The sequence below is a fragment of the Alosa sapidissima genome, chromosome 4, assembly GCF_018492685.1.
Source record: "Alosa sapidissima isolate fAloSap1 chromosome 4, fAloSap1.pri, whole genome shotgun sequence".
NCBI lineage: Eukaryota > Metazoa > Chordata > Actinopteri > Clupeiformes > Clupeidae > Alosa > Alosa sapidissima.
The window spans coordinates 35,937,246-35,965,176 of record NC_055960.1 but is presented as its reverse complement, the minus strand read 5'-3'; the positions used below and the strand labels follow the sequence as shown (position 1 = coordinate 35,965,176).

At 44.0% G+C, this 27,931-nt stretch overlaps 3 protein-coding genes and 1 long non-coding RNA gene across 8 annotated transcripts in view; 2 read left to right on the top strand and 2 right to left on the bottom strand.

Moving 5' to 3' along the window:
- Positions 1–10,540, top strand: part of LOC121706812 (ataxin-7) — a 28,149-nt gene extending 17,609 nt beyond the window's left edge. For all 5 annotated transcript variants that reach the window (XM_042088851.1, XM_042088849.1, XM_042088854.1 and 2 more), the window contains 8 exons: positions 2,881–3,139; positions 3,899–4,173; positions 4,544–4,626; positions 5,305–5,576; positions 6,030–6,228; positions 6,630–6,751; positions 7,619–8,804; positions 10,300–10,540. In XM_042088851.1, coding sequence (XP_041944785.1) covers positions 2,881–3,139; positions 3,899–4,173; positions 4,544–4,626; positions 5,305–5,576; positions 6,030–6,228; positions 6,630–6,751; positions 7,619–8,804; positions 10,300–10,317 — 2,414 coding nt within the window. In that variant the 3' untranslated portion in view covers positions 10,318–10,540. The remainder of the gene's footprint in view (positions 1–2,880; positions 3,140–3,898; positions 4,174–4,543; positions 4,627–5,304; positions 5,577–6,029; positions 6,229–6,629; positions 6,752–7,618; positions 8,805–10,299) is intronic.
- Positions 10,541–13,975: 3,435 nt separating this feature from the next.
- psmd6 (proteasome 26S subunit, non-ATPase 6) lies at positions 13,976–17,830 on the bottom strand. The gene is made up of 8 exons (XM_042088856.1): positions 17,595–17,830; positions 16,745–16,950; positions 16,383–16,528; positions 16,066–16,285; positions 15,777–15,885; positions 14,465–14,633; positions 14,288–14,365; positions 13,976–14,190 (listed from the first exon to the last, which is right to left on the bottom strand). The coding sequence occupies exons 1-8, from the start codon at positions 17,728–17,730 to the stop codon at positions 14,094–14,096; spliced, it is 1,161 nt and encodes a 386-aa protein (XP_041944790.1). The 5' UTR covers positions 17,731–17,830; the 3' UTR covers positions 13,976–14,093.
- Positions 17,831–17,931: 101 nt separating this feature from the next.
- On the top strand, positions 17,932–26,051 carry slc2a9l1 (solute carrier family 2 member 9, like 1). The gene is made up of 12 exons (XM_042088855.1): positions 17,932–18,219; positions 19,870–19,965; positions 20,101–20,258; positions 20,372–20,496; positions 20,648–20,777; positions 20,885–21,033; positions 21,394–21,581; positions 21,858–21,968; positions 22,237–22,338; positions 22,595–22,670; positions 22,805–22,932; positions 25,454–26,051. The coding sequence occupies exons 1-12, from the start codon at positions 18,196–18,198 to the stop codon at positions 25,637–25,639; spliced, it is 1,473 nt and encodes a 490-aa protein (XP_041944789.1). The 5' UTR covers positions 17,932–18,195; the 3' UTR covers positions 25,640–26,051.
- LOC121706816 lies at positions 22,840–27,923 on the bottom strand. Its single transcript, XR_006031170.1, has 3 exons — positions 27,837–27,923; positions 27,509–27,588; positions 22,840–22,963 (listed from the first exon to the last, which is right to left on the bottom strand). It is a non-coding gene; the product is annotated as an uncharacterized LOC121706816 (long non-coding RNA).
- Positions 27,924–27,931: the final 8 nt, after the last annotated feature.

Sequence of the window (27,931 nt, the reverse complement as noted above, 5' to 3'; positions counted from 1 at the left end):
AATATAAACGTTAATGATATGCTGTTGATGTTCAGTCATTCTCTCTCTCTCTCTCATTCTCTCTCACACACATACACTCACACTCAAATACTCTCTCTCTCACACACACACCCTCACCCTTTCCCTCTCTCTCTCTCTCTCTCTCTCTCTCTCTCTCTCTGTGTCCTCATTCCTCCCTGCATTGGCTCTGACCGACAGGGACTGTGTTGAGTTTTTTTTTTTTTTTTTTTTTCTTCCTTTCTCTGGACTCTTACATCAGCAGTTAGTTAATGCGCCGGCTGCAGGTTTCGTGTGAGATTGTGCCAGAGCAGGGTGAGTCTGCTGTGCACTCCCAATGCCACTGTGCTGAATGAAGTGCTCGCAGGAGCAGGAAGCAGCGCTGGTTGGGTGGAGTGTGTGGACAAGATCTGTTAGTCTGTGAAGGCCTGTAAGATCTGTTAGCACGTGAAGGCCTGTAAGATCTGTTAGCACGTGAAGGCCTGTAAGATCTGTTGGCCTGTGAAAGCCTTCCCTTCCACACACTTTTCATTAGGGATGTCACGATTTCGATTTTATATAGAAATCGATCGAAATTACATCTCAATCTCGAACGTTGAACTCAAAAGTAGAATTGACGTTGCAGCCACACCCCCAATGTCAAGTACAGCATGTACGCCAAGACACACAAACGCACCTGCTGAACTGTGGCGTCAACAATTTTAGGCTGCAGCCAATTAAAATATACACAACAACCTACCGCAATCAAATCAGTTAAAATATACACATCAACCTACCGAAATCAAATCAGTTAAAATATACACATCAACCTACCGAAATCAGCCAGTTAAAATATGCACATCAACCTACCGAAATCGAAGCCACTCTTGCTACTTTGAAATCACCGTGTGGAAGTATTCACGTCAATTAACACTAACTTAGCCTACTCAACTTAGCAAGTGAAAAGATGATCTAGGCTAGTTACAGTCCAAAATTACTTTAAGGCTTAAAATGCATATTGATAAGTACATATTCCATGAACACTAACCTTGGGTCTCTTCGGAGTGTGCTGAAACAATCAAATTATCATTCTGTGTTGTTTCATTTCACTATGTTCACGTCTCTGTTTAGCCTAGGCCTAATGTTTGTTCTGTTTACATTACAACCTCGCGGTTAGAACGGTTTCAAAATAAATGCCCCCAGAAAAGGAAAAGGCCAAAAAAAATAAATAAACAACATTTAAGGAATGCATTAATAGTAATAGTAATATATATATATATAAAATCGAAAAATCGAATTGTGACTTTAAAATCAAAAATTAAATCGAATCGAGGATTTGGAGAATCATGACACCCCTACTTTTCATGCAATTTTTATCCTCAGAATCAACAATATCTCTAATCCTACAACATAATCCATAGAATATTTAGGTTGTCATGGTTAGCCGCTGTACTTGGTTGTTCCCCTCTACTCTGTAGTATACTCAGCCCTGTTGCCCATCCTCTACTTTAGTATACTCAGCCCTGTTGTTCCCCTCTAGTATACTTAGCCCTGTTGTTCCCCTCTGCTCTGTAGTATACTCAGCCCTGTTGTCCCCCTCTACTCTAGTATACTCAGCCCTGTTGCCCATCCTCTACTCTGTAGTATACTCAGCCCTGTTGTTCCCCTCTACTCTAGTATACTCAGCCCTGTTTCCCATCCTCTACTCTGTAGTATACTCAGCCCTGTTTCTCATCCTCTACTCTGTAGTATACTCAGCCCTGTTGTTCCCCTCTACTCTGTAGTATACTCAGCCCTGTTTCCCCATCCTCTACTCTGTAGTATACTCAGCCCTGTTGTTCCCCTCTACTCTGTAGTATACTCAGCCCTGTTGCCCATCCTCTACTCTGTAGTATACTCAGCCCTGTTGTTCCCCTCTACTCTGTAGTATACTCAGCCCTGTTGCCCATCCTCTACTCTGTAGTATACTCAGCCCTGTTGTTTCCCTCTACTCTGTAGTATACTCAGCCCTGTTGTTCCCCTCTACTCTAGTATACTCAGCCCTGTTGCCCATCCTCTACTCTGTAGTATACTCAGCCCTGTTGTTCCCCTCTACTGTAGTATACTCAGCCCTGTTGCCCATCCTCTACTCTGTAGTATACTCAGCCCTGTTGTTCCCCTCTACTCTGTAGTATACTCAGCCCTGTTGCCCATCCTCTACTCTGTAGTATACTCAGCCCTGTTGCCCATCCTCTACTCTGTAGTATACTCAGCCCTGTTGTTTCCCTCTACCCTTGTTTTTCCCATGCTACATTTCCTTCTCTTTTCACCATTTCAGACTGATTTGTATGGATTTGGTTTTACGCAGTTTACCTTGAGGCTATGTTGGGGGTTATTTATTAGTAATTGATATTATTATATTCTTAGTTTATATTAGCTTCATATATTAGCCCAGCTGCCATTGGGGCTGGTCCTTTTTTTAGATGATTTATAATCATTTTGTATGCCTTTCTCATTTGTGTGGTTTAAAATGGGAGTGATTTCCCCCCCCCCCCCCCCCTCCTGGCCTATCTTTTTAGCTCTGTTTCTGCAACGCACCTTCTGTTTTCATCGTTAATTGTGTCCCTCGTCATGTGTTACCAAAATACTGCAATAATGATTCACGGTAGGAGAGGATTAACCTGATCGTTGACTTTTTGGGGATAAGTCTTCACGATTGTCTGTACTCTCAGCTGCGGCTTAATATGAGTGACTCATGAAGGACAGTAGCTGTCTAAAGTTAAGCTCTAACGGGCGATTCAAAATGCCGCTGGAATAAGAGACTAGATGCTCAGCTCTTCTGTTTGGGTAACTGAACGGAGCTCAGTTTTTAAGCTGCTGTTGCCATGGTCTGACCTGTCTGACCTTTTGACCCGTGTGATGCAGAGAGAAGACACAGCTCGTCCAGCAAGCCCTCGTCGTCGCTGGCGCCCTCAGCTGCCTACGCCATGTCCACGCCACCGCACAGGAGTCGGGGCAGCGGAGGAGGGGGCGTCAGCGGTGCCGTCGCCGGGCGCCCATCTATGGGCAACAGCACGTCGTCGTCCTCCTCATCCTCTTCCTCCAACTCCAAAACGAACAAATCAGCCAAAGAGTTTTCCGGTCACGGGAGACCCCCATTCTTCCCCAAGGTGCAAGACAAAATGTGAGTATGGCAAATCCTGAGCTATGAGGTGGGATTCCCCAACCCTCTCATCTCCCACATCTCCGTCTCGGAGCCTATTTGTGCGCCCCGGAGGAGAGCAAGGTCTGTCAGAAGTCTGTCTGGCATCCTCATAAAGGCAGAGCTGGCCATAGCTGAGCTCCTGATTGGCCCAGTTTTGAAGAGAGAGACTGTAAAGAGTAGGAGTGATATTTTATGTCAAAGGTCCTCGACCTTTTGGTATCCACTGGGGCTTAACAAGTCTTGTACATTACATATATAAACTATGCATTATGTCTTAAATGCCTCTCAATATTAACACACTTTTAATGCTTCTTTTGGTCCATTAGATACGACTGTCAAGCTTCAGAATGACTTTTTTTAGGAGGCATAATATGTAGTAATTGTGTATTCTGTCTTAATAGTACAGATAAATCATGAAGTAATAAAACTCCAAACGAGATCAACAAGGAACTGATAATTGATCCAAGCTTTGCAGCCCGTAAAGAATGTATCGCAGTCCTAACTACTCCGACTAGTTCTGGGATCATATCTTTGCCAGCATAAAGGTGTCTTGAAAAATCTTAAATTTAACTTGGTGAAATCTAGGTCAATTTGGATTGAATGACAATGGGGGGAGCAATGGATTAGATCAATTGTTTCATTGCCACAAAGTTTCTTTGTTTTTGTTTTTGTGTTCTTTGTGTTTCGTCTTCCTTTTTTTGGGTTGGATTTGTGATGTTTATCTGGTCTCCTTGGCAGCATGACCCCTGCCGCTGGCAAAGTGGACAAGGTGGACTCCTGGAAGGTGAAGGTGGAGCCCTCTGCCAACAAGATGGGCCACGCACCCGCCTCCTCCTCCACCACTGTGAGCTCCCCCATGAAGCCAGGCCTTAGCTGCCCGTCCATACCAAAGCCTCCCATGCTCGCTCCCGGGCAGATCCCCAACGGGAAGGGACACCTCTCCTTGCCGGACAAGAAGCAGGACAACAACAGTGCCAGTAGCAAGCGACCGCAGTACAAGAGGCCCCTACAAGGTGAGGGTCTTTGTCTTGCTGCCGGTAGTAAGACGAGTGTTGGTGTTGACGATGTAGTGTTTCTAAATTTAGCGTCTGATTTGGTCAGTAACCCGTGGACCATGAGTGTCAGTTCTTGTCCATAACACCATGGCGACAAAACTGGTGACCTTACACCTTACAAATAGATCTAGTCTAAAGGTCAGTGCTCTGGACTGCAGCAACGATGACTACAGTAAATAGTGATATCAGTTGACAAGTGTTGGGTACAGCACAACAAAAGATTTTAGAGGAAAACACAACCATGTGGTATTAATGGTGTGATGTGAGATGTCTTGATATGCAAACGTATCTCTTACCTCTTTGCTGCTGTGATGCTCGTCCACTGCAGAGCGTGAGTTCAACCCAGACATCCACTGTGGGGTCGTGGACCTGCCTGCCAGGAAGCCATGCACAAGATCCTTAACATGCAAGGTACCTGTCCTTTAACCTCACCATGCACAAGATCCTTAACATGCAAGGTACCGGTCCTTTAACCTCACCATGCACAAGATCCTTAACATGCAAGGTACCGGTCCTTTAACCTCACCATGCACAAGATCCTTAACATGCAAGGTACCGGTCCTTTAACCTCACCATGCACAAGATCCTTAACATGCAAGGTACCGGTCCTTTAACCTCACCATGCACAAGATCCTTAACATGCAAGGTACCTGTCCTTTAACCTCACCATGCACCAGAACCTTTACATGCAAGGTACCGGTCCTTTAACCTCACCATGCACCAGAACCTTTACATGCAAGGTACCGGTCCTTTAACCTCACCATGCACAAGATCCTTAACATGCAAGGTACCTGTCCTTTAACCTCACCATGCACCAGAACCTAGCCAGTGCCGGCACAGTCAACTGTGGTCATTCTCAACACCTCAAAATACATCTTTCCACATTTTATCAGCTATAAATCCAGTGTATAATCTGGAGTAAATATCCAGTCTATGATGGTGGAAGCGCTAACATTTGAATCATAACTGTAGGACTCACCCTAAAAACAAGCTTCCATGTTTACCTCCTCTTGTCTGCTTTTACCATAACCACGCCCCTCTCTCTCGTCCCGCGCGCGCGTGTGTGCGTGTGCGTCCATCTCTCCACAGACACATTCCTTAAGCCAGAGGAGGGCCGTGCCGGGCCGGGGGAAGCGCTTCGACACGCTGCTGGCTGAGCACAAGAGCAAGGCCAGGGAGAAGGAGCTCCAGCACAGGTCCGACCTCCCCCCGCAAACCCCCCCTCTCAGGGACCCTCATCCTCCCCCCTCCTCCCGCCTTTTACAAGACCCCCACCAGGTCTCCCATGGCAACGGCACCACCGATGCCACCAAGCCTTCGCTCCTCAGCAAACCCAAACCTCACAATCCTGGTCTTCCACGGTGAGTCGCCTGGCCCTTGCCCTCTTCCCCCTGATGCCCCCTGTCCGAGCCTCCCTCCTCCCAGTAGAACACCTCCACTGCCGGGCATCGGGCAGTGAGCGGCTACAGCAGCCTTCAGGTGTTTGTGTTCTTATTAGTGAGGATTCTTCTCACTCAAATGTGAGACGCCAAAAAAACTAGGTTGCTGTTGAAACATTCCAGGCTTTAGGAGTTCTTTGCCGTTTGTTTGTAAATACAATATGTGTAAGTATGACAAAGCTGGCCTGGCTTATTAAATAATGACGCAATAAAGACAGCTGGCAGTAGTCGAATGGGATTAAGAGTGTCATGATAGACAGTTACTTTTACCCTGAAGATTGTGATCGTCATAGCAACCCTTGCATATGATGTGGTTTTGTTGTTGTTGTTCCCTTGCATATGATGTGGTTTTGTTGTTGTTGTTGTTCCTGCCAGACTGAACAGCAGTAGCTCTCACAGTGGGGGCTCGGTCCAGGGGGACCTCGGCTCGGTCCACGAACCGCCCCACCACCCGGCGGCCGCCATCGACGGCCAGACGCGCCTGTCCAGCGACGAGGGCGAGGCAGAGGAGCGCGAGGATGCCCAGGATAAGCTGGACTGCCACTATTCAGGTTACCACCCGCGGCCGGCAGCTGTAAGTACCCCCATGGCCCCCCGAGCCTGGCCATCTGGTCAGCACCCACCCCAGTCCAACTGCTGATCCAGAAACCCGCAATTTAAAAGCGCGTTGCTAGTTGAACCCCAAACGACAGTGATTTATGTGAGTTATTATGCATTCTAGGCTTTATGCTGAGCGGTGCGTTTATAACAGTTTAGTGAGCGGCTCCCTGTGGTACCTGCTTAAGAAGAGGGTTTCTGCGCTGCTCCGATACAGCCAGCATCAGTGGCAACACACTGGCGATCCCTGCTGAGAGAGTGATCATGGCGTAAAGAAACGGCCCTCTCTCTCTCTCTGGCTGCTCGAGTACTTGTGGTTGTTGCTAAGGCGGCGAATGGGGCGTGATGTAGCCTTCCACTGTGTTCTTCTCCCCGTAGTACTGCACCTTTGGGAGCCGCCTCTACGGGAGGAGCTGTCACTCGTTTGACCGACGCTGGGACCGAGTGCGCTGTGCGTTCAACGTGATGATGGACAAGCACGTCAACTCTCAGATGTGGAAGTGAGTCGACAGGTTTTCACACTCATGCACACGTGTTTTGCATGTTTTGAACCCCCCCCCCGAGGTTTGTTTATAAAGAGTTGAGACATGCTTGAGGTGTGTAGATCCATAATTTAAAAACTCACTGTTGAGAAAGAAAGTTTCAATGGCTGCTGCTTCTTATAATATCAATTTGTTAACCAAGCTGTAGACTGACACCTGCACCTGCAGTTTCCAATACAGTAGAGAGACTGGCATAACAATACCAGCCACCATTGCAAACTAATCAGAGACCGGAGAATATAAACGGTGCTGATCGACAATAGTGCAAGTGTCTGCAAATGTATGGAGGGCTTCGGTCAAGTTGGAAAGAAATGGACCGATTCAAACGAAGTAGGCTATGGGATTATGACTTCACATCAAGTTAAAACTGAAGATGTACAGTCGGTAAGCTCCAATATCCAAAGGGAGTGATTATAACAGAGTTTTCCCTATTTAACAATGTGACACTGTAATGGGGGGGGAAAACATAAAGCCGTATCAGCATATTAAGCACCAAATTTGATACTGTGATGATGATTTGTAACGTTCTGTGTAACCTACATGTACTTAGAACTAGGCCTACTGCTGACATCGAACAATATGCTGTTTCACCTTGTAGTGGCACTCGACCTTAATACAGCCCTCGGGAGCATGTAGCTGAAAAGATGCTTCAGTCAGTGGCAGAATGCGCGCAAGAGTTGTATAGCGTTTTTTTCGGCTTACGCACATGGGAGAATTCGCCCCATAGTCATGAGAACGAATAGTATACTAATAACTATTTGATTCTCTTCGCCCCATAGTCATGAGAACGAATAGTATACTAATAACTATTTGATTCTCTTCCAGGAAAATTCCGCTAGCGCTGGAGAACTCGTTGGCCCACAGGACGAGCACAAACTCCTCCTCCTCCTCCGCCTCGTCGTCAGTGTCCGCTGCCCCCCGCAGTGTCTCCCCGTCGCATTCGGGCTTCCGTAGCCCCTCCCCCGCCCCTCCGGCCCCGCCTCCCCCGGCCTACGGGCAGTCGCACGACAGTGGCAGCAGCAGCGGCAAGCCTGCCCTCTCCTACGGCACGACCTTAAACGCCCGCACCGCCACGGCCGGCGCCCAGGGCTCGGCCGAGCACCCCGCCTACGGCACGCAGTCCCGACAAGTGTCTTCGTCGCCCCAGATGCCTTCGCCCCACCACCCGTCGCCGGTCTCGGGCCGGTCACTCAAGCAGCCTCGGACCAGCGGCAGCAGCAAGTCCTCCTTCAGGCTCAAGGAGTCGCCGTCTGCCAGCCTGGCCCACTCCACCAACACCAACACCGCCCACTCCACCAACACCAACACCGCCTCCTCCACCAACAGCAGCAGCAGCAGTGGCGGCAGCATCAGCAGCAGTGGCGGCAGCATCAGCAGCAGTGGCGGCAGCATCAGTCTGGGAAAGAAGCGGAAGAACAGCTCCCTGCTTATGTCCTACACCACCGAGGCCAGCCCTTCCTCCTCCTCCTCTTCGTCGTCGCCCTTCAAGAGGAACTGCGTGGTGGGCTCGTCGGGGAGCTCGTTTCACGCCTCGCCTGCCTCTTCCAACCCTTCCTCCACGACCACCTCCTCGTCCTCCTCACACACCGGTGTCTACACTGTAGGGCTGAACTGCACCCCGGGCCGGACGAGCGGGCTGAGTCTGAGGCACGAGCCGTCGGCCCGCGGGCCGCCCTCCGCTAGCCCAGCCGAGTCCATCAAGCGCATGAGCGTGGTGATGAACAGCAGCGACTCCACACTCTCGCTCGGGCCCTTCGTCCACCAGGGCGGCGACGGTGGCCAGCAGCAGCATGGCGCTTTCAGCCACCCCGACGCCCGCCTGGAGGGTAAGAAACGCAAGGGCTCTCCAGCCACTGGCTCCATCAACAGCAGCTCAGGAGGGCTAACTGGAGGCCAGGGCCCGGGAAGGCCCAAGGTGACCAAGTCTCCATCGGTCAACAACATCCACAGCAAGCACGCACGTACCATACCCAGCACACCAGGCCTCTCCAACAACTCCCTCATACATCAGGTATGTTGCAACACCAGTGAGTCGTCCAAATATGTAGCCAAATAGATAGCTTTTATCTTTACATATCTTTACATGATCTGTAGTTTCTACCTGGTATGTGATCTGTGGTTTCTACCTGTACGTGACCTTACCAGTAGTTCACGCCCAGATATTTTTCTTTGAAAATGTCAAATTCAAAACCGATCAGAGGGACATTAGGACGGTGCAATTGAATTTCAATTTTGTCTCCAAACGAAAAATAGTATAATTATATAAATAAATAGCATAATTGAGGGAAAAAAAACAATAATTTTGCCACATTCCGTTAAGAAATGGTGTTTTTGGAAATGCATACAATTTCAACTCATACAGCGCACTGATTCACGCTACTTCTTTAAGCCACACACTCGACACGCCCCTCCCCTCCGTACACTGGCCACTCAAGCAGTTTTGGGTTGTGTGTGTGTGTGTGTGTGCTCGTGCAGTCGGTAGCATCATGAACCACAAAAAGAAATTGTCAATTGAGGCGGCCAAACTACTTGTGGCAAGATGGCTAATCTAACGTTAGCACACACCTGTGTCTTTAAATCAGCATGTTACAGCTTGTCTATTATCTTCTACTAGTGCACGAGTATAACATTAGGCAAACGTGAGGATAACATTAGGCAAACGTGGGTATAGATAGATAGATAGATAGATAGATAGATAGATAGATAGATAGATACTTTATTGATCCCCAGGGAGTATAACATTAGGCAAACGCAAACGCTACCTTTAGATCATTAACATTGATTGTTTGCTCTTTCAGTCCCATGAGACATATTTTCCAAAAACCAAACCCCACACAAAACACTCTGACCAGCGTGACTAACTTGTATATTAGCTATCAACCAATCAACTAGTCGTTTTAACCGGTGCTGCTTTGGCAGCTGAAGCAGAGGGCCAAGAGAAGATAACTAATAAAAAGACGTAGAAGAGGAGAAAGAGAAAAGCTGTGAATATGCTGCTATGAAGAGCCGACTGCAGACACAAGCAGAGATGTAGGCAAGCCTACACATGACACAAGTAGAATTCTAAAGAAAAGGGCTTTTTTATCAGATCATCAGCGAACATGTCATTGGATTTAATCCAAAATGCCTGAATATGCCGCACACCACAGTCTGTAGGCCTAATCACAGTGCAATGCATCTGCAGTATGTGCTCTTATGAATAAGTAGAATTTAAGACTTTGTTATACAAGTTATTTAACTTCACTTATTATAGCCTATTAGTGAGATTTTTCTGGGGTTATGGAAATAAGATCAGGCTAATGTACCCCTCCCCCACCCCAATGAATTATCGTTAATCGATAATCACGATTACAATTTTGACTAAAATAATTGTGATTATGATTTTTGCCATAATCGAGCAGCCCTAAGGGATTATGCTGTTCTTGCTGACTATAGGGTGTAAGTGGGAGCTCCTTGTTAATGTTAACTGGTACAGTGACTGATCCTTCCCTATACTCTTCTCACAGCCAAAGGCACGTCCCTGACATTGGTGACCAGGGCTGGACTGTGTCTGACGGCGAGACGGAACTAGAGGACGAGGCCTTTCTGATGCGCTACTCTCGGCTTCCCATGATCCTCAGGGGTTGAACAACTTCTTGGATGGTCCGGTGACATCATGGGTAAAGGTCCTCTTAAAGCCATGTGGGTTTCAAAGACTGTGGGGGCCATGTGGAGCGTGATTGTGGGGGAGAAGGTGGGCGGGGGGGGGGGGGGGGGGGGGTGGCAGGGATTCCAGCATGCCTCACCACTAGGGGGCAGAAGTGAGCTGCTCTGGTGGCGCTGGAGGAGGCGGAAGGAGGAGAATGGGGAAGTGCCCCTGACTGGCCTGGTGCTTAGGGACAGTGGCATGGGAAAAGGGCTGGTACCACGCACTCTAGGCCGTCACCGCAACCTCGCAGTACGGGGAGCAACTGGAGAGCCAGCACGGCAAAGCGATTTCTTTTCCCCCACCACCTGTCTCTTCCATTTGTGCGTGTTGGCATGTGTGAATGTGTCTGTGTGTGCGTATGTCAATGTTTATGTGAACGCCTGGGTTACGTCAGGTTAGATTCTGCTGGACTACTGGAAGAAAGGTCTGAACAGATGTTTTAGAGTGATGTGTTTGAGCCATCGGGAGTTCCAACACTAAAACACAGTCAACCGCTGTAGTGATGCGTTTTTATTTTTTACTGAAAATGAAAACAATGGACAAATACAGTTTAGTTGGAGGTGTGATGAGATGTTGCAAACCAATTCCTAAATGACCTACACTGAAGACGTATGCAAACATTTAGTCTTAATGTTTCCTTAAAACTGTTGCATTCACAGAATATATATATTTCAGGATAAAAAAAAACAAGTTACAGAATTATCATGCATGCCACTGTCTGTAGAGTTACTTACTACACATCACAATCAAAGTACCAAATCACCTTTGGTAAACAGACTGTGAAACGGGTCTTAAGTTATCTGATAAAATGGTGTATTTCTGTTTTTGAGGGTACAGAATACAGGTTGGGGTAAGCACGTGGCAGTTGCAAGGACATTTTTTTTTTTTACCTTGATGAAGCCAATATTTTAAAAAAAAAATATCAAAAGTAATTTTCAAAAAGTATTAGCCTAGTGAACCTGCTGTACTCAGAAAGCACATATTTTGGGGAAAAGAATCACAAGTACAGTTAACCAAACCAGTCACTACTACCAACATCATAAAAACACTTGACATGATTAGAATTCTGTAGATTCAACACTAGGTTATGTCTCATGTCCGAAGCTTGAACTGCAGAGTTCGGAGCGCATAAAGCAATGGCTTACGACCAGCCGTCTTGCTTAGTGAAACAAAGTACTAACATTAATCCTCACTAACGTGATTTCTTTGAGTTCAACTGGAGAATATTGATTTTGTGGTTTTGTTAAGTCTTTTTAACGTTTTTGTTAAGCATTTTATCATTGTTGTCTCCCTTGACTTGGTAGCAGCATAATTTCAATGTCTGTTGCATGTGTAGGTCATGTATGATCAGTGTTGAAAGACTCACCTTGTCGGTCCCTTAAACAAAAAGGTCCTACGTACTCATACTTTCATCTACCAGCTGAGACTGCAAAGAACACTGATGTCCCAGTAATACAATACGGTTCCGACTAGTTCCAATTTGTATAAAAGACAGAGGGCAAAGGTCAAGATGACTCCTTAAGGACCCTAAGTGTTGCTTTGTCTTTGCATACTCACTCATTCTTGTGTACTTACTCATGGACACCTTGTTTGGGACACAGGTGTGACTTTGTGTTTCTTTCCACAACACTCTAATGTGCTCTCAAACTTACCGCCATAACCTTCCCAAAGATGACGGCATATCTGGCACCTTCATCATGTCTGAAATGCAACTTCTCCCAGCAGTCTTATCTCCAGTATTGTAACATTTGGCACTTGCAACATAAGCTGCTCCATTTAATCATCCAATGTTTTCACTTGGAGCAAGTTGAGTCTTCTAGAAATGTAGGAACAAACAGCACCAGGTCCTCCCCATTGAGTAATGTGATGGCATTAGTTCACGTTTGTTTGGGACATTAGAATTTCCAAGTTGAGGTTTGGTTTTGTTGGTTTGTTTTGCATACATCAAGCTCATGTATTGTGTGTTAGACACAGCGTCTCGCTGCGACTCCTGTCCATGTCAACTCCAGTGATGTCAAATCACCAGACCTAGCAGAAGAAGCCGAGCGTTTTCTATCTTTCTTTGGCTTCTTTCGTACATAAGTAAAAAAAAAAAAAAAAAGTATTGAAATATCCCTATTTCAGAATACATATTTTGTTAAAAAAAAAAAAAAAAAAAGAATTGTACATAGAGATGTATTTTTGCACAGGCATTTTCTTACAATTTTTTGGTACAATTGAGATCATTATTATTTATTTAGTAAAAAAGGATAACTTTTAAGATTATTTGAAGTGGTTCACTGCCAAGCCAATAATGCAATATGCCTCTTAACTAGCAACCGGAGCATAAGTCACACATACTGGGATCTTTTAAGATGAGTTGCACCACTGTAGTGGGAGTCTCAATCACTTGATGCATCGGTAGATTTTCAAAAAGGTCTCAAGTTCACTTGTCGTATTATTGCCTCCAAATCAATCAAGACGAAATTAGAATGTGAATATAAGATGGCCTGTGATACTGTGTGCGAGGCTACCTGTGTCCTTGTCATCCCCCCACACCCCCCCCCCCCCCACCTACCTGTGTGTCAAAGATGTCATGAATCATAGCATCATTATCTTTGTGTATGGCAAAACGCTCAACAGAGGCTTAAGGATGGAAGCAATTCTTCAATAGCAAGGTAGATGAACTTGCACACTTTGCATCAATCGTTGCCAAACCTTAATCCGAAAACACTGCTTTTAATTGAAATTAAATTGCCGCTTTTTTTTCTTTTCTTTTTTTTAAATAATGAAGAAAAAGAAAGTGCCTGAATTAGTTTCCTTTTGACTGTTTCGAGGGCAGAAAGTATTGTTCAGTGTTTCTTTTTCTTTACATTACTTGAATGTTATGAAATGGTTTAGGAGCTTGCTTGATGAACCTGCCTACCAGTCCTACATGTGAAACCTTTTTTTTTTTTTCTATCCAGGGTTTTTAGGTGAGAGGAATATATTATATTTTCACAGAAATCCCAAATTTCAAGGTTTTAAGTCTGATTATTTGCTCTTAACCATTATTTTTTTGTTTGTGTTTACCTTCCAATTCCAACTCAACTGACAATGTTTCTGTGTATTTGAAACTTTGTGAGGATGATGTTTGACTCAGCACCGTAGACTTGGAATGTGAATGAGGCCGGACACAGCTTGCGTATGGGGTTATGGTTCCACATAGAAACTCATGTAAAAGTGTGTATATTTGATTTCTTTTTTTTGTATACATAATCAAAATCATTTGATCAGCTGGACTTTTGTGTGTTGGCTGCTATGTAATTCATGAACAAACATAGTAGGTTAGACTTACTATTTAAAGTAAAGATTGTATAGTCTATTTGTTTTGTAACAGGTTTCTGTAAATAAAAAATAATTTATACAGTTATTTATACAAACACAATGTTTCATGTACTTATTGAATATTTGGGCTTTACCGAGTTGCATGGCAGAATTGTACAACTTCACATTAAGACATTTTGGAAAAAGTGTCTGAAAAGGTTTTTTTTATTATATACACAAAAAAGAGTAACTTATTCTGACTAATTAGGCATTAAGTATTAAGTACAACCATCAAGGTCGCTCGCATACTGAAGACTTCGCACCATCTTACATGTTGATAACTCTGGACAATTTCTGGACTCTGTTCAGCAGAAGGTCTCCCTTCTTAATAGTCTCTTGGTACTGCCAGTTCTTGCTGTCAGGCCTGCGAAATGAGAGATTGAGAGATGTAAGAAAACCTACTAGGCATACTTCCGAATAACACCAAATTACTTTCAGTTTTTCACTCGTTTGTCTTTTACCTGTTGGTCTCAACAATCTCGTTGACCTTGTCGATTTTGCAGTGTAGTCGACCAGCTGCGATGAACCTGGACAGTTCCCTGTGGAGAAACAAAAAGGAAAACGGGACAAATGAAGTGTGCTCTGCCTCTGGACCACCCTGGGGGTGACGTGCGTGGGGGCAGCGGCGGGGGACTCACTGGTCTATGAACTCGGTGCTGACGCCAAAGGCCTCGGCCATGTAGCCCAGGGTCAGGGAGCGGTACGACTCCAGCAGCTGGCTGTAGGCCAGGATGCGCATCTCCCGGACATAGTAGCGGTAGTGCGGCGCGAACAGCCAGTCCTTCTTCATCTCCTGCTCAACTCGAGCTGTGTGCAGACGACACAGAGGAAGACATACTGATGAATGGGGTAGGGGGAAGATAACTGAGTAACTTTGGACAAAAGCGTTTTGTCAGGATATGTAGTTTTAGCTGATACTGCTCCAATTTGAGACATACGCCCTGACTTCCTCACATATTAGTTATGGATGGTAACCATGACTCATCCAATCTCGTAAAAGCACACGACCGGCACTGGCAGAAGTCTGGACGCCATAGAGATCAACTGATTTACCTCTATGACAATGACACATGATAATATATTGTTATTACATGATGTAAGAAATCAGCTTTGTAAATAGTACTGAGGAGTTGATCACACTCTTTCAACACTGCTTCTACTCACTTACAAACTGAAGCTTGTAAAAAATATTGACACAGAATATGTTGTAAGTAAATAGAATGATTCAGTCTGGACTCAGGTGGAGGTAGTAATGGACGGATGTCCACGGTTCAACAGCCCGAGGCAAGTGAAAGAGCATGATGGGCAAGTTGGTAGGCCGGTTACAGACCCGTTTGGTCGTTTTTTTTCCGTGCCCATCATGAGTCATTTCTCTGATGCTAACTTGTTGAAGCTAAGTGTGTGAAATAGGGCTGCACGATTATCGCAATCGCAATATGAACCAACGCAATTATCCTATTGCAAAAGCTAAACATAATCGTGCGCAGTTACTTTTGTGACATTTCTGACTTACATACATTTATATATTAACTATGGCACTTCTGGTTGGTGGGTGTGCGTAGTGCGTGAGGGCACAACAATTCTGATTAGTGAGGTCCACAGTCCGTCCCTGCGTCTCTGCGTGCTCACCAATCAGGGGTGGCACAAATTAAATAGACATTTGAAATATTGAACTCAATTGAGTCAATTCATTGACATTCAAAAATCAAATCACAATCGCAATATCTGCCAAAAAACGTGCAATTAGATGATATTTTCCCCAAATCGTGCAGCCCTAGTTTGAAGCTACTAACAGAAAAAGGGGGATACATTACAGTGTAATAAATAAGTTTTTATGTAAAAGCGACTTTTTGGGGGATCAGGAGAACTATATGAGGGGGCCAGTACAAATCAGATGGACTAGCCCAAGGGGAGGAAAATCGGATGTTGGACACCATGCAGCGGACTCACCGAGAGACTGGAAGAACACAGAGTAGCGGCACTCGTAGAGGGAGAACAGGTACTGACGGACGGCAGGGAGACTGTGCAGAACCTCGAGAATCTCAGCCCCCTTGATCACCTGAAGAGATGCAAATATTATGCAGTCAACCCACCAAGTAGATACACATCAATTACAGCTGAAGATAATTTTTCAACCACCATAATACACAATACCAAAAACCATGATCTCTACGACTAATATTTTGAAGTTACTGAATGCAAGATTGAATGTCTTTTCGAGTGCTCTTTTGACAGATACCTTTTCCCTAAGGTCTGGTCGCTTTAAAGCGATCATGCACACATACACAGTGTATGTGACAAAGGTCTTGTAGTCCATCAGCTCGTAGGAGGTAAAGGTGGACACGGTGTCCAGGAAGAGCTCAGCTGCCTGCTTGAAGTCACGGATGGCCACGCAGTACAGCCCCTGGTACACCTTCAAGCGATTCCTCCGATCCCAGTCACCACCTTCCTCAATGAGACTTCAGAGAGAAAAAACAATGCTTATTCTCATTAATTACTTCAAAGGGTGAAGGAGCCACTGGTTACAAGACCAAAACCTCAGGTGCATGCTTTTACCTTTTAGCTTTCTCTGTGTTGCGTGTGATGAGGTCATTGTCCATGTAAAACAAACCAATCCTGAGCAAGTAGAAGACTATGTCCAAGCGGTGTCCCAGAGCTACAGTTTTGTCATATGTCTTTCTGAAGGCTGTGAGGGCTTCCTCCTGAACAAACAAACACACACAAAATAAGTCATACTGACACTGATCACGAACATCAATGACTACATAGTCATTGGTAAACATGTACTTGTGATCAACTGAGTACTCAGCATCAGCAATGGTCTGTTACACAAACAACGTGGTGAAATAATGCAATATACAGGCGCAACAGCCATACAGTTTATATAGCGCAATTATAGTTTCCTTCGTAAACGATACCTTATTCCCAATTCGTATCAAGTATTCTGCTCTGGCCATCATAGCATCCCGAATCTCGCTCTCTCCGAGATTCTTCTCTGCGTCTTCCAAAACATCATCCAACCGTTTCAATTCCTCCTCATTTGCCTTCTTCATTCTGCTCAGAAGGTCCCCATCGACTTGCCATTTCAAGTCTTTGCAAAGGACCTCGTAGTAAGGTGCCATATCTGAAAACATAAATATCGTAACAATTTGCATGGTACCAACACGCATGAATACACAGGAATGAAGACACCGAAAAAGATGCCTCCCTAAATAAAGTTTTAGACTACACGTTCCCCAAAACGGAGTGCATGACTGACGTTAGCTTTATCAGCTGGCGAGCTAACGTTAGATTGCCTTTAGCACTGACCAGATGATAGAACAAAATTTAGCTAATGTTGACCATTACTCTTTGCTTTATTTGACTAGAGTAACGTTAAACGTGTCTGAAATTATTGACCCGAGAGCAAGCAAGCTAGTCCACAAACGTCCCTCACACCCCAGCTAACATATAACGTTAGTTGCTGACTCAAATTGGCCGAAGATTGTTAGCACAATCTACCAAGCTATTTACCGATAGCTTCTACCTAGCTTACTAGCTAACCCTACAACAGCATGGTAACAATCAAGGGATACAGATAAAAAGACAAATAACTCATCAAAATTTATAAAGAATTATATTACATTACTTATACCCAGATATCTGTATATGTTTTCAACCAGCCAGAGTTAATTTAACGCTGCACAGTAATTTACCAACCCTAATTGCTAACGTTAGCTGAAAAAACTGGGTAACGTTATACAAGGGTTACTAGCTAACGTTACTCACTGTTTTCTTTGATTGACTCCATAAGCTCCGATTTTACTTTTGCATCTTCTCGATGTGTCAGTAAAAACTTAAGCTGTGCTATCCTCAGGTCTGGGTTCTTAGGTAGACCCTCTTCTTCCAAATTTTCCAGAGGCATTTTGGAGTATTTTACACAGAGCTATCAATCACACACACACTGGTACTTCAACTAGCTAGCTTCTTGCTACAATGACAACGGCGAAATCAAAAACCTGTACTTCCTGTAGAGTGAACTCAACGATTGCACAAAGAGGTGATATTTAACTAAAACACTTGACCAAAATGATTGCTGCCCTCCTCTGGTGGTATGCAGCACCGTAAAGGGAAATAGGCCTAATAATTAATTTCATTTTCTACTCTACATTATAATTTCACCCAAACAAAATTATACACATTTTGGAAACCACACTCACTTTGAGATTGCCAGGACATTGCAATGCTGTCAAGGAGTAGCCTACTGTCCACCAATCACTGAACTTTCTCTCTCAATATGTAAAAAATTAATCTCCTAATCATGCCTAACTGCATGAGCAAAAATATCACTTGGCATTGAGCACCGCTCTGAACAAGACGTTGTCTAGAAATGGAAAGTTTGTTGAAACATCTGGTAAGTATGCTATATTTTCTTATTTGAAAATAGTCTGGATTAAACCATTTTAACAACTGAGGCCTTTTTTTTATAGATAGGCTAATATGCAAAGGAAATTAGTTAATTTACAATTGTATAACAAACTGTGCAAGAAATTGGTACCAGTATAGGAAATACAATGAATTTGAAATCTCAAGGAATTTAAAGGGAGACTATTGCCTATCAACAGAGTAACCTAAAAAGTATTTCTGAACACAAAGTTCATGACTCAGCAGTTTGCTTTTGTCAATGAATGCTACACATGACTGTTGTTGGAACGTGATGTGCATTATGGCACGTGGGTGACGTGAATTTACAGTAGGCCTATTTATTCACTGATTAGTAAGCCTAAGGCACAAGTAACAAAAAGGAACCATATGTAAGAAATGTATTTCAATTAATCATAAAATGGCCCTGATATGTCACTAGACATTAAGAAATCATGTTCATTTCAAATACTTATATCACTGACAACTACCCTGGCGGGCCATCCTATATCATTGAAATGTATAGTCTGGAATCGAACCATTCACCTCGCTTAATCCAAGGGGCGGGCAGAGAATTGTCTTTCAAACTGCCTAGGCATGCAATAGGCCAGCGCTACGACCATATCCGTATCCGGTCGGCAAAACGGCAAATACATCCTTCTTCGAAAGGAATGACTTAAGTGCATTGTGTTGCTCAACTTTCAAAGAAAAGCACAAGTCCAACTCCTCCAGTTGACGCCAACGCCGATTCAAACAACCGCTCTTCGTTCGCCATAGCCACCTTTCTTGTTGTTCACCGTCGCAGGACTGTCGTTATCCCGCCTTAAGACTCTCTAACAAAATAGAGCGCTGTGATTGGATGACGTCCACGGCGTCAGCCAATAGAAATCCCTATGGTTTGATACTAGACGTACAGGCTGAGCAAATTAATTTGCCGCCACTAGGGTGCGTCTAGATTTCTAGGCTAACTGACAACAGTAGTCCGGCCAGGATATTGTCATTTAAAAAGTGAAGTTGCAGCCCTCAACTGATGTTGATGTTGTGTTTTGTCATGTTGTGTTGTGTTGTGTTTTGGCCTGATGCGCGACCCTCCACCTATCTACTAATCACAAAGTCAGTAGTGTTTCGGCATCCGGGTTGGCAACCTCGAGTCAGGGGGCAGGGGGAGGGGAGACACCGCTCTACAGTAATTTGAAAGTGATTGCAGTACCAGTTTTGACCACAATCTTACATATGCTTCCTTTAAACAGTGTAAATACTATTGAATTTTATAGTTTTAGAAATTGGTCACAGAAGCTGCTTAGGCCTTCTGCCTGCTCAAAAAGAACTAACTTTTTTGTTCAGTTACAACAAGCTCAATTGTTCCCATGGTAGTCATAACATATCTGATAATCTGGACAGCACCCTAATTCTTTTTCATGAAATTGTGCATAAAAGAGTGATATTGAGTTTAATTCTAGAGATTTGAGTTGAGAGCACTCAATTAAGCGCTTGTTTAGTGCTTAGGTTCTACAGCGTGTGAGCTTAACTTGTATGAATTTGCCAGGGATTCTAATGCTCCTGCATCGTTGGCTGTTGTGAGACCATCATCTAGTAAAATCTGGATGCAGGCAACATCTGACTCTCACAATTCCTCACGCAGATCCGGGGAAATGCTGTGCTCTTCATTATTGTGCTGGGAATGGGAGGAACATTCCAGAATGGATTCCATATCACTGTCCTCAGCTCACCTTCACCGGTAAAGTGGACTATACCTTTGACAATACTTTTGTCACTCTTCTTCAAAGTCTTCAACACTGTATTAATGCTTCCCTGTGAGATCATATTGTACGACTCTCCATCACACAGTCGCCCTGGTTTGCTGTCTCTTTAGTTTGTGAAGCGCTTCATTAACAGTAGCTGGACAGAGCGTTATGGACCCCCAGGGCCAGACACAGTCACATTTATCTGGTCTGCTGTGGTGGCACTCTATGCCTTAGGTGGATTCTTTGGGTCAGTGGGAGTCCGAGTGATCACTGGAAAGCTGGGAAGGTAATATTCTAGTCTGTTATTTCTGTTATTTTTTATCATCACATTCACATATTTGATGTTTTTATTTTTTATTCTTGTGGGGATTATTCACATGCAGTGTGTTCACCTTTCAGGAAGAAAACTATGATCTATACTAATGTGGTCAGTGTTGTGTCTTCAGCCATAATGCTAACAAGCAAATACGCAAACTCATTTGAAATGATCCTCATTTCACGGTTAATGTTTGGGTTTACATCAGGTAAGATGTTTTTATACATTATTAAAAGTCCATATAAGTGATTATGATCTATAGATTTGAGCAATTGTGTTTTGGAAATTAAAATTGCTTCTTGAATACATCTAGCTGAACGACTGAATGAATAACGTCTACCCTTTATTGCTAACTGCAGGTTTACTTGGTAGTGTCCATGTCATTTACCTTGGGGAGAGTTCCCCAAAGAGACTAAGAGGAATGGTCACACTTACATCAGCAACCTTCACGTCCATTGGTAAACTGGCAGGACAGTTTGCAGGCTTAAGGTCAGCTAGAAGTATTCCACAAAGACTAATATTGATTGAAATCCAAATGTAAAGCATGTAATTTTCGACATACTGAAAATGTTTTGTTTGTTGTGTGAACATGTCAGGGAGGTTCTAGGCCGTGAGGAGTGGTGGAACATCCTGCTCAGTGTCCCGACAGCGTTCACCCTGATCCTGCTGTTTGTTCTTCCGTTCTTTCCTGAGGCACCGCGGTATTTACTTATAGAGAAAAACAACGCAGAGAAATGCAAGAAAGGTGACAAGATTTGAACATCCCATCAGCTGAGAAAGGTGGGGGGTAGGAGGGGGGGGGGTTGTGGTCAGTGCCAGGGCCTTCCCAAATAAGTTACACTTTCAAGGAGTTGCAAGTCATGGATGACACTGCCTTTGGCATGACTAAAGTCTCATACAGATGATTTACTCTAACCACCTCAGCACTTGTTACAAGACCAATCTCATGTTCGACAGCATATAGCTTGGAGCTGCAACACCCACAGTGTTTTATACCTAAACATCAAAATATCCAGGACATTTTAAAGAATAGTTTGAATATAATAAGCACACCTCCAAACTCAAACCTAACTCTCTCTCTCTCTGTGTGGTGGTGGACTCTCAGCCCTGCAGTGTTTGTGGGGTCCTGGGGACTATGAGAAGGAGATGGAGGAGATGAAGGCAGAGCAGGCGGCCATCGGGGGCAAACGCTCCAAGAGCCTGCTGGAGCTGCTCCGAGATAAGAACGTCCGTTGGCAGCTCATCACCATGCTGGTGGTCCACAGCTGCATCCAGTTCTGTGGCATCTCGGCCGTAAGACTACAGCACCTCTTTTACCCTTTAACAGGCTTTGGGGGTAGGAGCCTGCAATGATGCTTGCTGAATTCATCACATGTGCATGCACCAAATGCAAACAAACTACCATGGTGACGGCACCACATCTGTGCTTACAGTGGCCTACATTATTCATGACCAAGGAGAGCCCAAAATACTCAATCTCAATCTTGGCTCTAAATCTGGCTCTAATAAACTTTTTAAAAATGTCCTATGTGTTTGAGTCAGAATTCTAAACATTTCTTCCTCCTCTAGATCAGCGCCTTCTCCTACACCATCTTCCAGGAAGCTGGCATTTCAGAGGACAAAATCCGCTACGTGACTCTAGGCATTGGAATGTCCGAGGTCTTCACCTCCATCTCATGCGTGAGTTGCAGTCGACACGACACAGGCCTGTCCTGAAATAACGGAGTCTGTTGTCTGGCGGTCAGCATAAGTGAATGGGGAAAGCTGAGTGTTTTTAACGGGATAATAAATCACCTGCGTGCTCCTCTGGTGCCGTCCACCCTCTCCGCAGCACCAGCAGTAATGACACTGACCGATGGCGTGGCCAGGAGCCAGCTGGACACTCGTTTACTTCTCTATCCATCTTGTTTATTTATCAGTTTTTATTTGTGTTGCTCTGTGTCCACAGGGGCTCCTCATCGAGAGCGTGGGCAGACGGGTGTTGCTATGGAGAGGATTCGCTGCCATGTCTGTGATCATGGCGTCAATCACGATCACGCTTCTGCTGCAGGTCAGTCTCCCTCATCCTCACCACTTTCCTCCCTCTGTACACAAATGATGAAATCTTGTCTTCTGCTGAAGACTTCAAAGGTCTCGGTGAAAATAATTTCTCCAAGGTGCCTAGAGTATCTAACGTGCTCAGATAACGATAGAGATGATTCTGAGAGAACAGGATTATATTTAACTTTTGTCAGTTATTATCCAATTGTTGTATTCAAATGACAATAATGTGTCCTCTTCTGTCTCACTTCCTTATTTGGGCGAAGGACTTTGCCTCCTGGATATCTTTCTGCACCGTCGCCTTGTTTTTCCTCTTTATTATCTTCTATTGTGGAGGACCTGGTATGTATGACAAACACATAGGCTTCATCCCAACATGCAGGCACTTATGCATACTCTGAATGGTGTCAGCCTGCTCAAGTAGAGAGTGTTTCGGCCAGCTGAAGTAAGACATTCTCTCGCTGCCTCTCTTCCAGCTGGAGTTCTGCCCTCCCTTACTCATGAGATCTTTATCCAGTCGTGTCGGCCTGCAGCCTTCGTGTTTATGGGGACGCTGCGCTGGCTGGGGTTCACCGTGCTCAGCTTCATCTTCCCCTTCCTCATAGTAAGTCAGATGACGTGGAGGAGGCAACGTACTGTTATTGAAAGAAATGAAATTATTTTTTTTAGAATAAGGGCCCGTCCACACGGAGACGCTTTTTAGGTTAAACGCAGAGGTTTTGCTTCGTCTTGGCCGAGCGTCCAAACGAATCCTGTAAACGCACTGCCCAAAACCGCACTTTTCTGAAACCTGGTCCCAGAGTGGAGAAATCTGAAACCGTAGCCCGTTTGAATTCGTTTAGACAGCGAAACCGCACATCCTGCTTGCGTATCGATGATGTCATCGCCACACCTCAGCTGCCCTGGACTTGCACTTATAGTATTACCTAACAATACTAGTTTTCATACATGACATTACCTACGATTACACTCAGAAAAATATCACAACTGGTGCTGCGCAGCGCCGATAGCTTATGACTTGGTGGACTGAACACTGTTTTTCCCCGGTGTTTTTTAATGCATTCTAGCTACTGTCAGTGACGCGAGAGAACTTAAGTTATTAGGAAAGTGCGGTGTAAGTTTAGGCTACATTAATTTGTGCGTAGTGCCAGTGTCATTCATTTATTTTACATGTCTTACAACAAATATACATGCATTCACAGTCGAGTGAAATCAGATATAAGCATACAAATACGCTTAGAACTCACGTTAAGCTGGTAGCACACTGAATGCAAATGCGCGATTTGATTTGATGCAGGCAAACGTATTGACTGTTACTAACGAAGGTTTTATAGCAATATTATAAATGTGGCGACAGAATACCCTAGAACTTGGGTAAGCCTTGCGTTTAGTACCCTAATTGCGGTGATAGCCAAAACTAATGTGAATCACGGACTATCCTACAACCAAAGAAAGTAAAGGTGATTAGTAGGCCTACCTGCGTTAGCCAAATAAAGGACGGGACTGCACCCTTCACAAACCGTAAAATAAAGTTTATAGTTTTACAGTTGACTACAGTTGACAGTTCACCATCAGTCCACACAAACAATTCTGGTTTCCTTGCACTAGCCATTTTGTCATAGCCTATTCTGTCTGTTTGTAAAGCACACAAACTTTGGTCAATTTCTGTAAAGAAACAGTGCCACCTATAGGCCTGGGGTATGAAGTAACGTGTTGAGTCGTGTTGAGATGGATCCGTTTGGACGCAAATATTCTTGATGCGGTTTCAGGGAGACGGAGGAAAAAAAGATCGGTTTCGTACATGTGGACTAGCCCTAAGAAGAGTTCTTTGAGATTCCTTTGCTCCGGCTGAAAGGTAAAGTCATTAAGATCTCTGAAGAACAATGCACCATTGTTATGCATGTGGGTCTATCATGCAAAAGTAGCCAGGCTTAATAGGTTTAACTAGAAAATGTAATTTCGAGGAAATTACCAGTGCATGAAAATATAAACATACTGTATATTAACATAAAATGCAAAACAAACTTTTATTTGATAACAGTTGGCAGAAGTCATAGTTGATAACAACTTACAGTTGAAATGGCTGAACAGTTAAATAGTTGAGTAGTTTAAATAGTTAAATTATTTAATAGTGAATTATTGTAGTGAGGACATTTATTTTGAAACAGTTGTGGGCAGAGGAAATAGTTGAACAGGATCTGTAGAGCCAGATTGTATGTTTAAAGCCTGAGACAGAGTATATAGTTTAAAAGTTAAATCTAGATAGTGTAATGGATGTCGATAGACAGAAAGTTGAATGGATGTTGATAGGCAGATTGTTGAATGGATGTTGATGGGATAGTTTAATGGGTAGATGAGTGAATGGTTTGAAGAGGATAAATGGATAGAAAGTTGGATGGAATGTGCCTTATATCCTTGTAGAATGGAGATACACAGAGAGAGTTGGCCTAATTGAGCAGAAAGCCGTTGATACAGGTGCAATCAGTTTAACTAGCTTTTTGATGGGACCTAGTTGAGCAGCTGGTTGTTGATACAGGTGCAAATCAAGTTAATTAGCCCATTGTGATGTCATCAGCCCATGTTAAGTCTATGGGGAAAAATAAGCTTGTTTTTTATTAATATCTCAAAAAGTATAAAGTTTACAAAAGTGAAAAATACATTCCCCACGTGTCCTTTTCAAGACCTACGTTACAAAGTTTGAACGAAGTTTCTACGTTGGTTAAAGCTGAATTAGACACAGAAATGTGGTGGGAAGAAGAAGAAGAAGAAGAAGAAGAAGACTTTGGATAACAGAACAGTGCATTTTCATGCACTGTAATTAGCTACTCTGCGTTTACAATTACAGATTGTACTACTTAATGAGCTGTTATTTGTAGATCAGTTCTTATAGGCTCTAGATCCTTGTGCTTAAGACTCTATATCTCTCATGCACTTATTAAATGCCGTCACTTTGAAAGTGCTTAAATGCATATTAAAGTTTGACAGCAAAAGATTGCAATTTTTACAGCTGGCTGGGTGAGTTTTCTGGGGGTTGAGAAAACTCTGTGTAATTCCCACCCCCATGGAGACCTCTCTCTCTCTGTCTCTCTGGCATTCTCTCATCTCACTTCTCTCTCCTTCCGTAGGCCCAGCTGAAATCCTTCAGCTTTTTGCTGTTCTCTGGAGCATGTTTGGGTGGTGCTTTGTTTGGGTTTTTCCTCCTGCCTGAGACCAAGGGCAAGACCCTACTGGAAATATCCGAGGAGTTCAAGAGGATCAAAGTGTGTGGGTCTCCGAAGAAAGAGGGTGTGTGTTTGGCGACAAAGTTTTAGTGCACTTGTGTAGAGACCTCTTGTATCAATCGCTAAGATGACTGACTGTAGTCCTGCTCTTTAGCTGCACGTCTCTGCTGCACTTTATTCATTCACAATAAGATTGGTGATCGCATATTTCATTGTGAGAACAAAGAAGGTTTTATCACTTTGAACCATACATGGCACTGAAGGTGACTTTACACCAAGCTCCATTCAACTGTGACCCATCCAACTGTTACAACCTCTGGACTGTCATCGTATTAAAATATGTGTGTCTGTAAACTGACTGTTTAACACCCTGTAAAGCGCCATGAGACATGTGCAATGTTTTGGCGCTCTAGAAATGATATTAAATTGAATTGAAATTGTAAAGAATATGGCTTGTGATATGTAAGACTCTACCCTGTAGGGTATGACATAGGAAATATTGTGGGGCTAACTAAAAACCCTTCACACAGCTTTTCTTTGGTACTTTGGTAGAAGTATCAAGAAATGGATCATGTTCAAAAACTAACAATAAAGGTGCCTCGTTGTGTTATCTCTGTCTATACACAACGATGCACCTTTATTGTTAGTTTTTGAACATGATCCATTTCTTGCTTAATAAGATGGTTGTTCATTCCTAATTTCAGAGAGACCATTATAAACACATGTTTAGTATTTTGAATGCCTTCCACCTTGCCTTGAATGCCACCTCTTGTAGCGCCACACTAGCCACCACAGACATCAATGCTGTCAAATGCAGCAAAAAGAACGCATGCTACAACTCATTTAGCACTCCCCTGCTTAGCACGGCCTCTCAGCCCTGTAGCTGCATTCTGCCCGCCAAGACAGGGATCTTCATTAACTCCGACAGCCACTCGAGACCTGGCAGGGGACCTGGACTGGCGGAGCCTTCAGCGAGGGCTCTCTTATCAACGCCAGCCAGGCTCCACAGGCTTAGGCAGACTCATTTACGCCGTCTGTATGCGCTGAGCGTGGTGGCGCTGGGTTTTTTTTTTTTAAGGAAGGGGAAATGATTGGTGCTATCTTTGGCTGAAATTAGATGTGGTATCAGACCTGACCCCCCACAGAGCCTCCCTTATCTCCTAGAAAGGATGAACCAAACCAATGAATTAGAATCGCGGTGGGAACGTTTAAGGTCTTTCGTCAAGAGTTCTTAAGCTGTTTTCCTCCAGACTGCTTGGACTGGCCACTATTGACGTGACCCAAGGTTTCATTAAAGTGTGTGTCAGAGCAGAGAGCACCAGAGAGCCAACATTTGGGTGGATGTAGCCTGTGCAGGAAGTGTGGATGATTTTGTGATTTAGTGATAAATTCAGGCACATGCAATAGCCTAGCTACACATGTGTAATACAATTGACTTTATACTATATGATTTTTGTATTATTTTATATTTTGTATTATAAGTATTTGTATAATTTTACCAACATCTCTCTTTATTGCATTAACAGCCTATACTGTTTGTACAATGTAAAATGTTAGAGGATAGAATTCAGTTAGTTCTGCTTTTGTAGTAACATATTACAGTCAGTTGGGGGAGCTATTTATCCGTCTTCCCCAATGTACAATGTACACGTCTTCCCATGCTAAGGGCAACCTGGGCCTGTGTAAGTGAACGGCAGTTTTTCAAGAAACTCCAGCTCAAGCCAGTCTTCAAAGGTTAACTGTGTGTTCTTTTGTGGTGCACTGACACTTACTTGTTGGCAGGAAACAGCAATTCTATAACTTAACTATGAAGTCCCAAACTGCATTTTTAACTGCCAGATAATAAACCAGGTTGATAAACCTTTAGGACACATTTGAACTAAAAAAAAAAGCACTGCACCAAAAGACACCCAGAATAGAACACCCTCAGTGGAAGAGTTAATCATTGTTTACACTCACCAGCAAGTGCATGTGTTTGTCCTTTTTAATCTCTGCCATCCCAGTAGCAAGACACCAGCTAATCTGGTCAAAAGGTCCATCTGAGACATGGAGACGGGGATTAGATTACTGTAATTCTGTCACACTTACTCTACATATCCTCATAGCAACGGCCAACAACCAACGGGACTGGGTCTGGAAAGCCTGCACATGTTTGTTAACTTGGCAGCCATTTTAATTACAGGAAATGCATAGGCCTACACAAAAGACCTTGGCTGAAAGCAGGCGGTATTAAGATTGCAAAGCAGCCAGGCTACCAACGTGCAGCACCGAGGGTTAGTTTAGCTACCTGGAGGATCTGACATTCAAGGGAAGTTCACTGCAAGGACAGACAGGAAAAGCCTTCTCCTCCCTCAAGTACTTTCAGGTGAAAATGTAGGCCAT

What these genes read in the sequence shown, in the direction of transcription:
- psmd6 (XM_042088856.1), bottom strand. Translation starts at nt 17,730, where the DNA reads ATGCCTCTGGAAAATTTGGAAGAAGAGGGTCTACCTAAGAACCCAGAC. An exon ending in GGAGTCAATCAAAGAAAACA is followed by an intron (nt 16,951 to 17,594) that starts GTGAGTAACGTT and finishes TTATGTTTTCAG; the next exon opens with ATATGGCACCTTACTACGAG. An exon ending in TGATACGAATTGGGAATAAG is followed by an intron (nt 16,529 to 16,744) that starts GTATCGTTTACG and finishes TTGTTTGTTCAG; the next exon opens with GAGGAAGCCCTCACAGCCTT.
- slc2a9l1 (XM_042088855.1), top strand. Translation starts at nt 18,196, where the DNA reads ATGGAAAGTTTGTTGAAACATCTG. An exon ending in AGTTCTGTGGCATCTCGGCC is followed by an intron (nt 21,582 to 21,857) that starts GTAAGACTACAG and finishes TTCCTCCTCTAG; the next exon opens with ATCAGCGCCTTCTCCTACAC. An exon ending in TCTTCACCTCCATCTCATGC is followed by an intron (nt 21,969 to 22,236) that starts GTGAGTTGCAGT and finishes CTGTGTCCACAG; the next exon opens with GGGCTCCTCATCGAGAGCGT.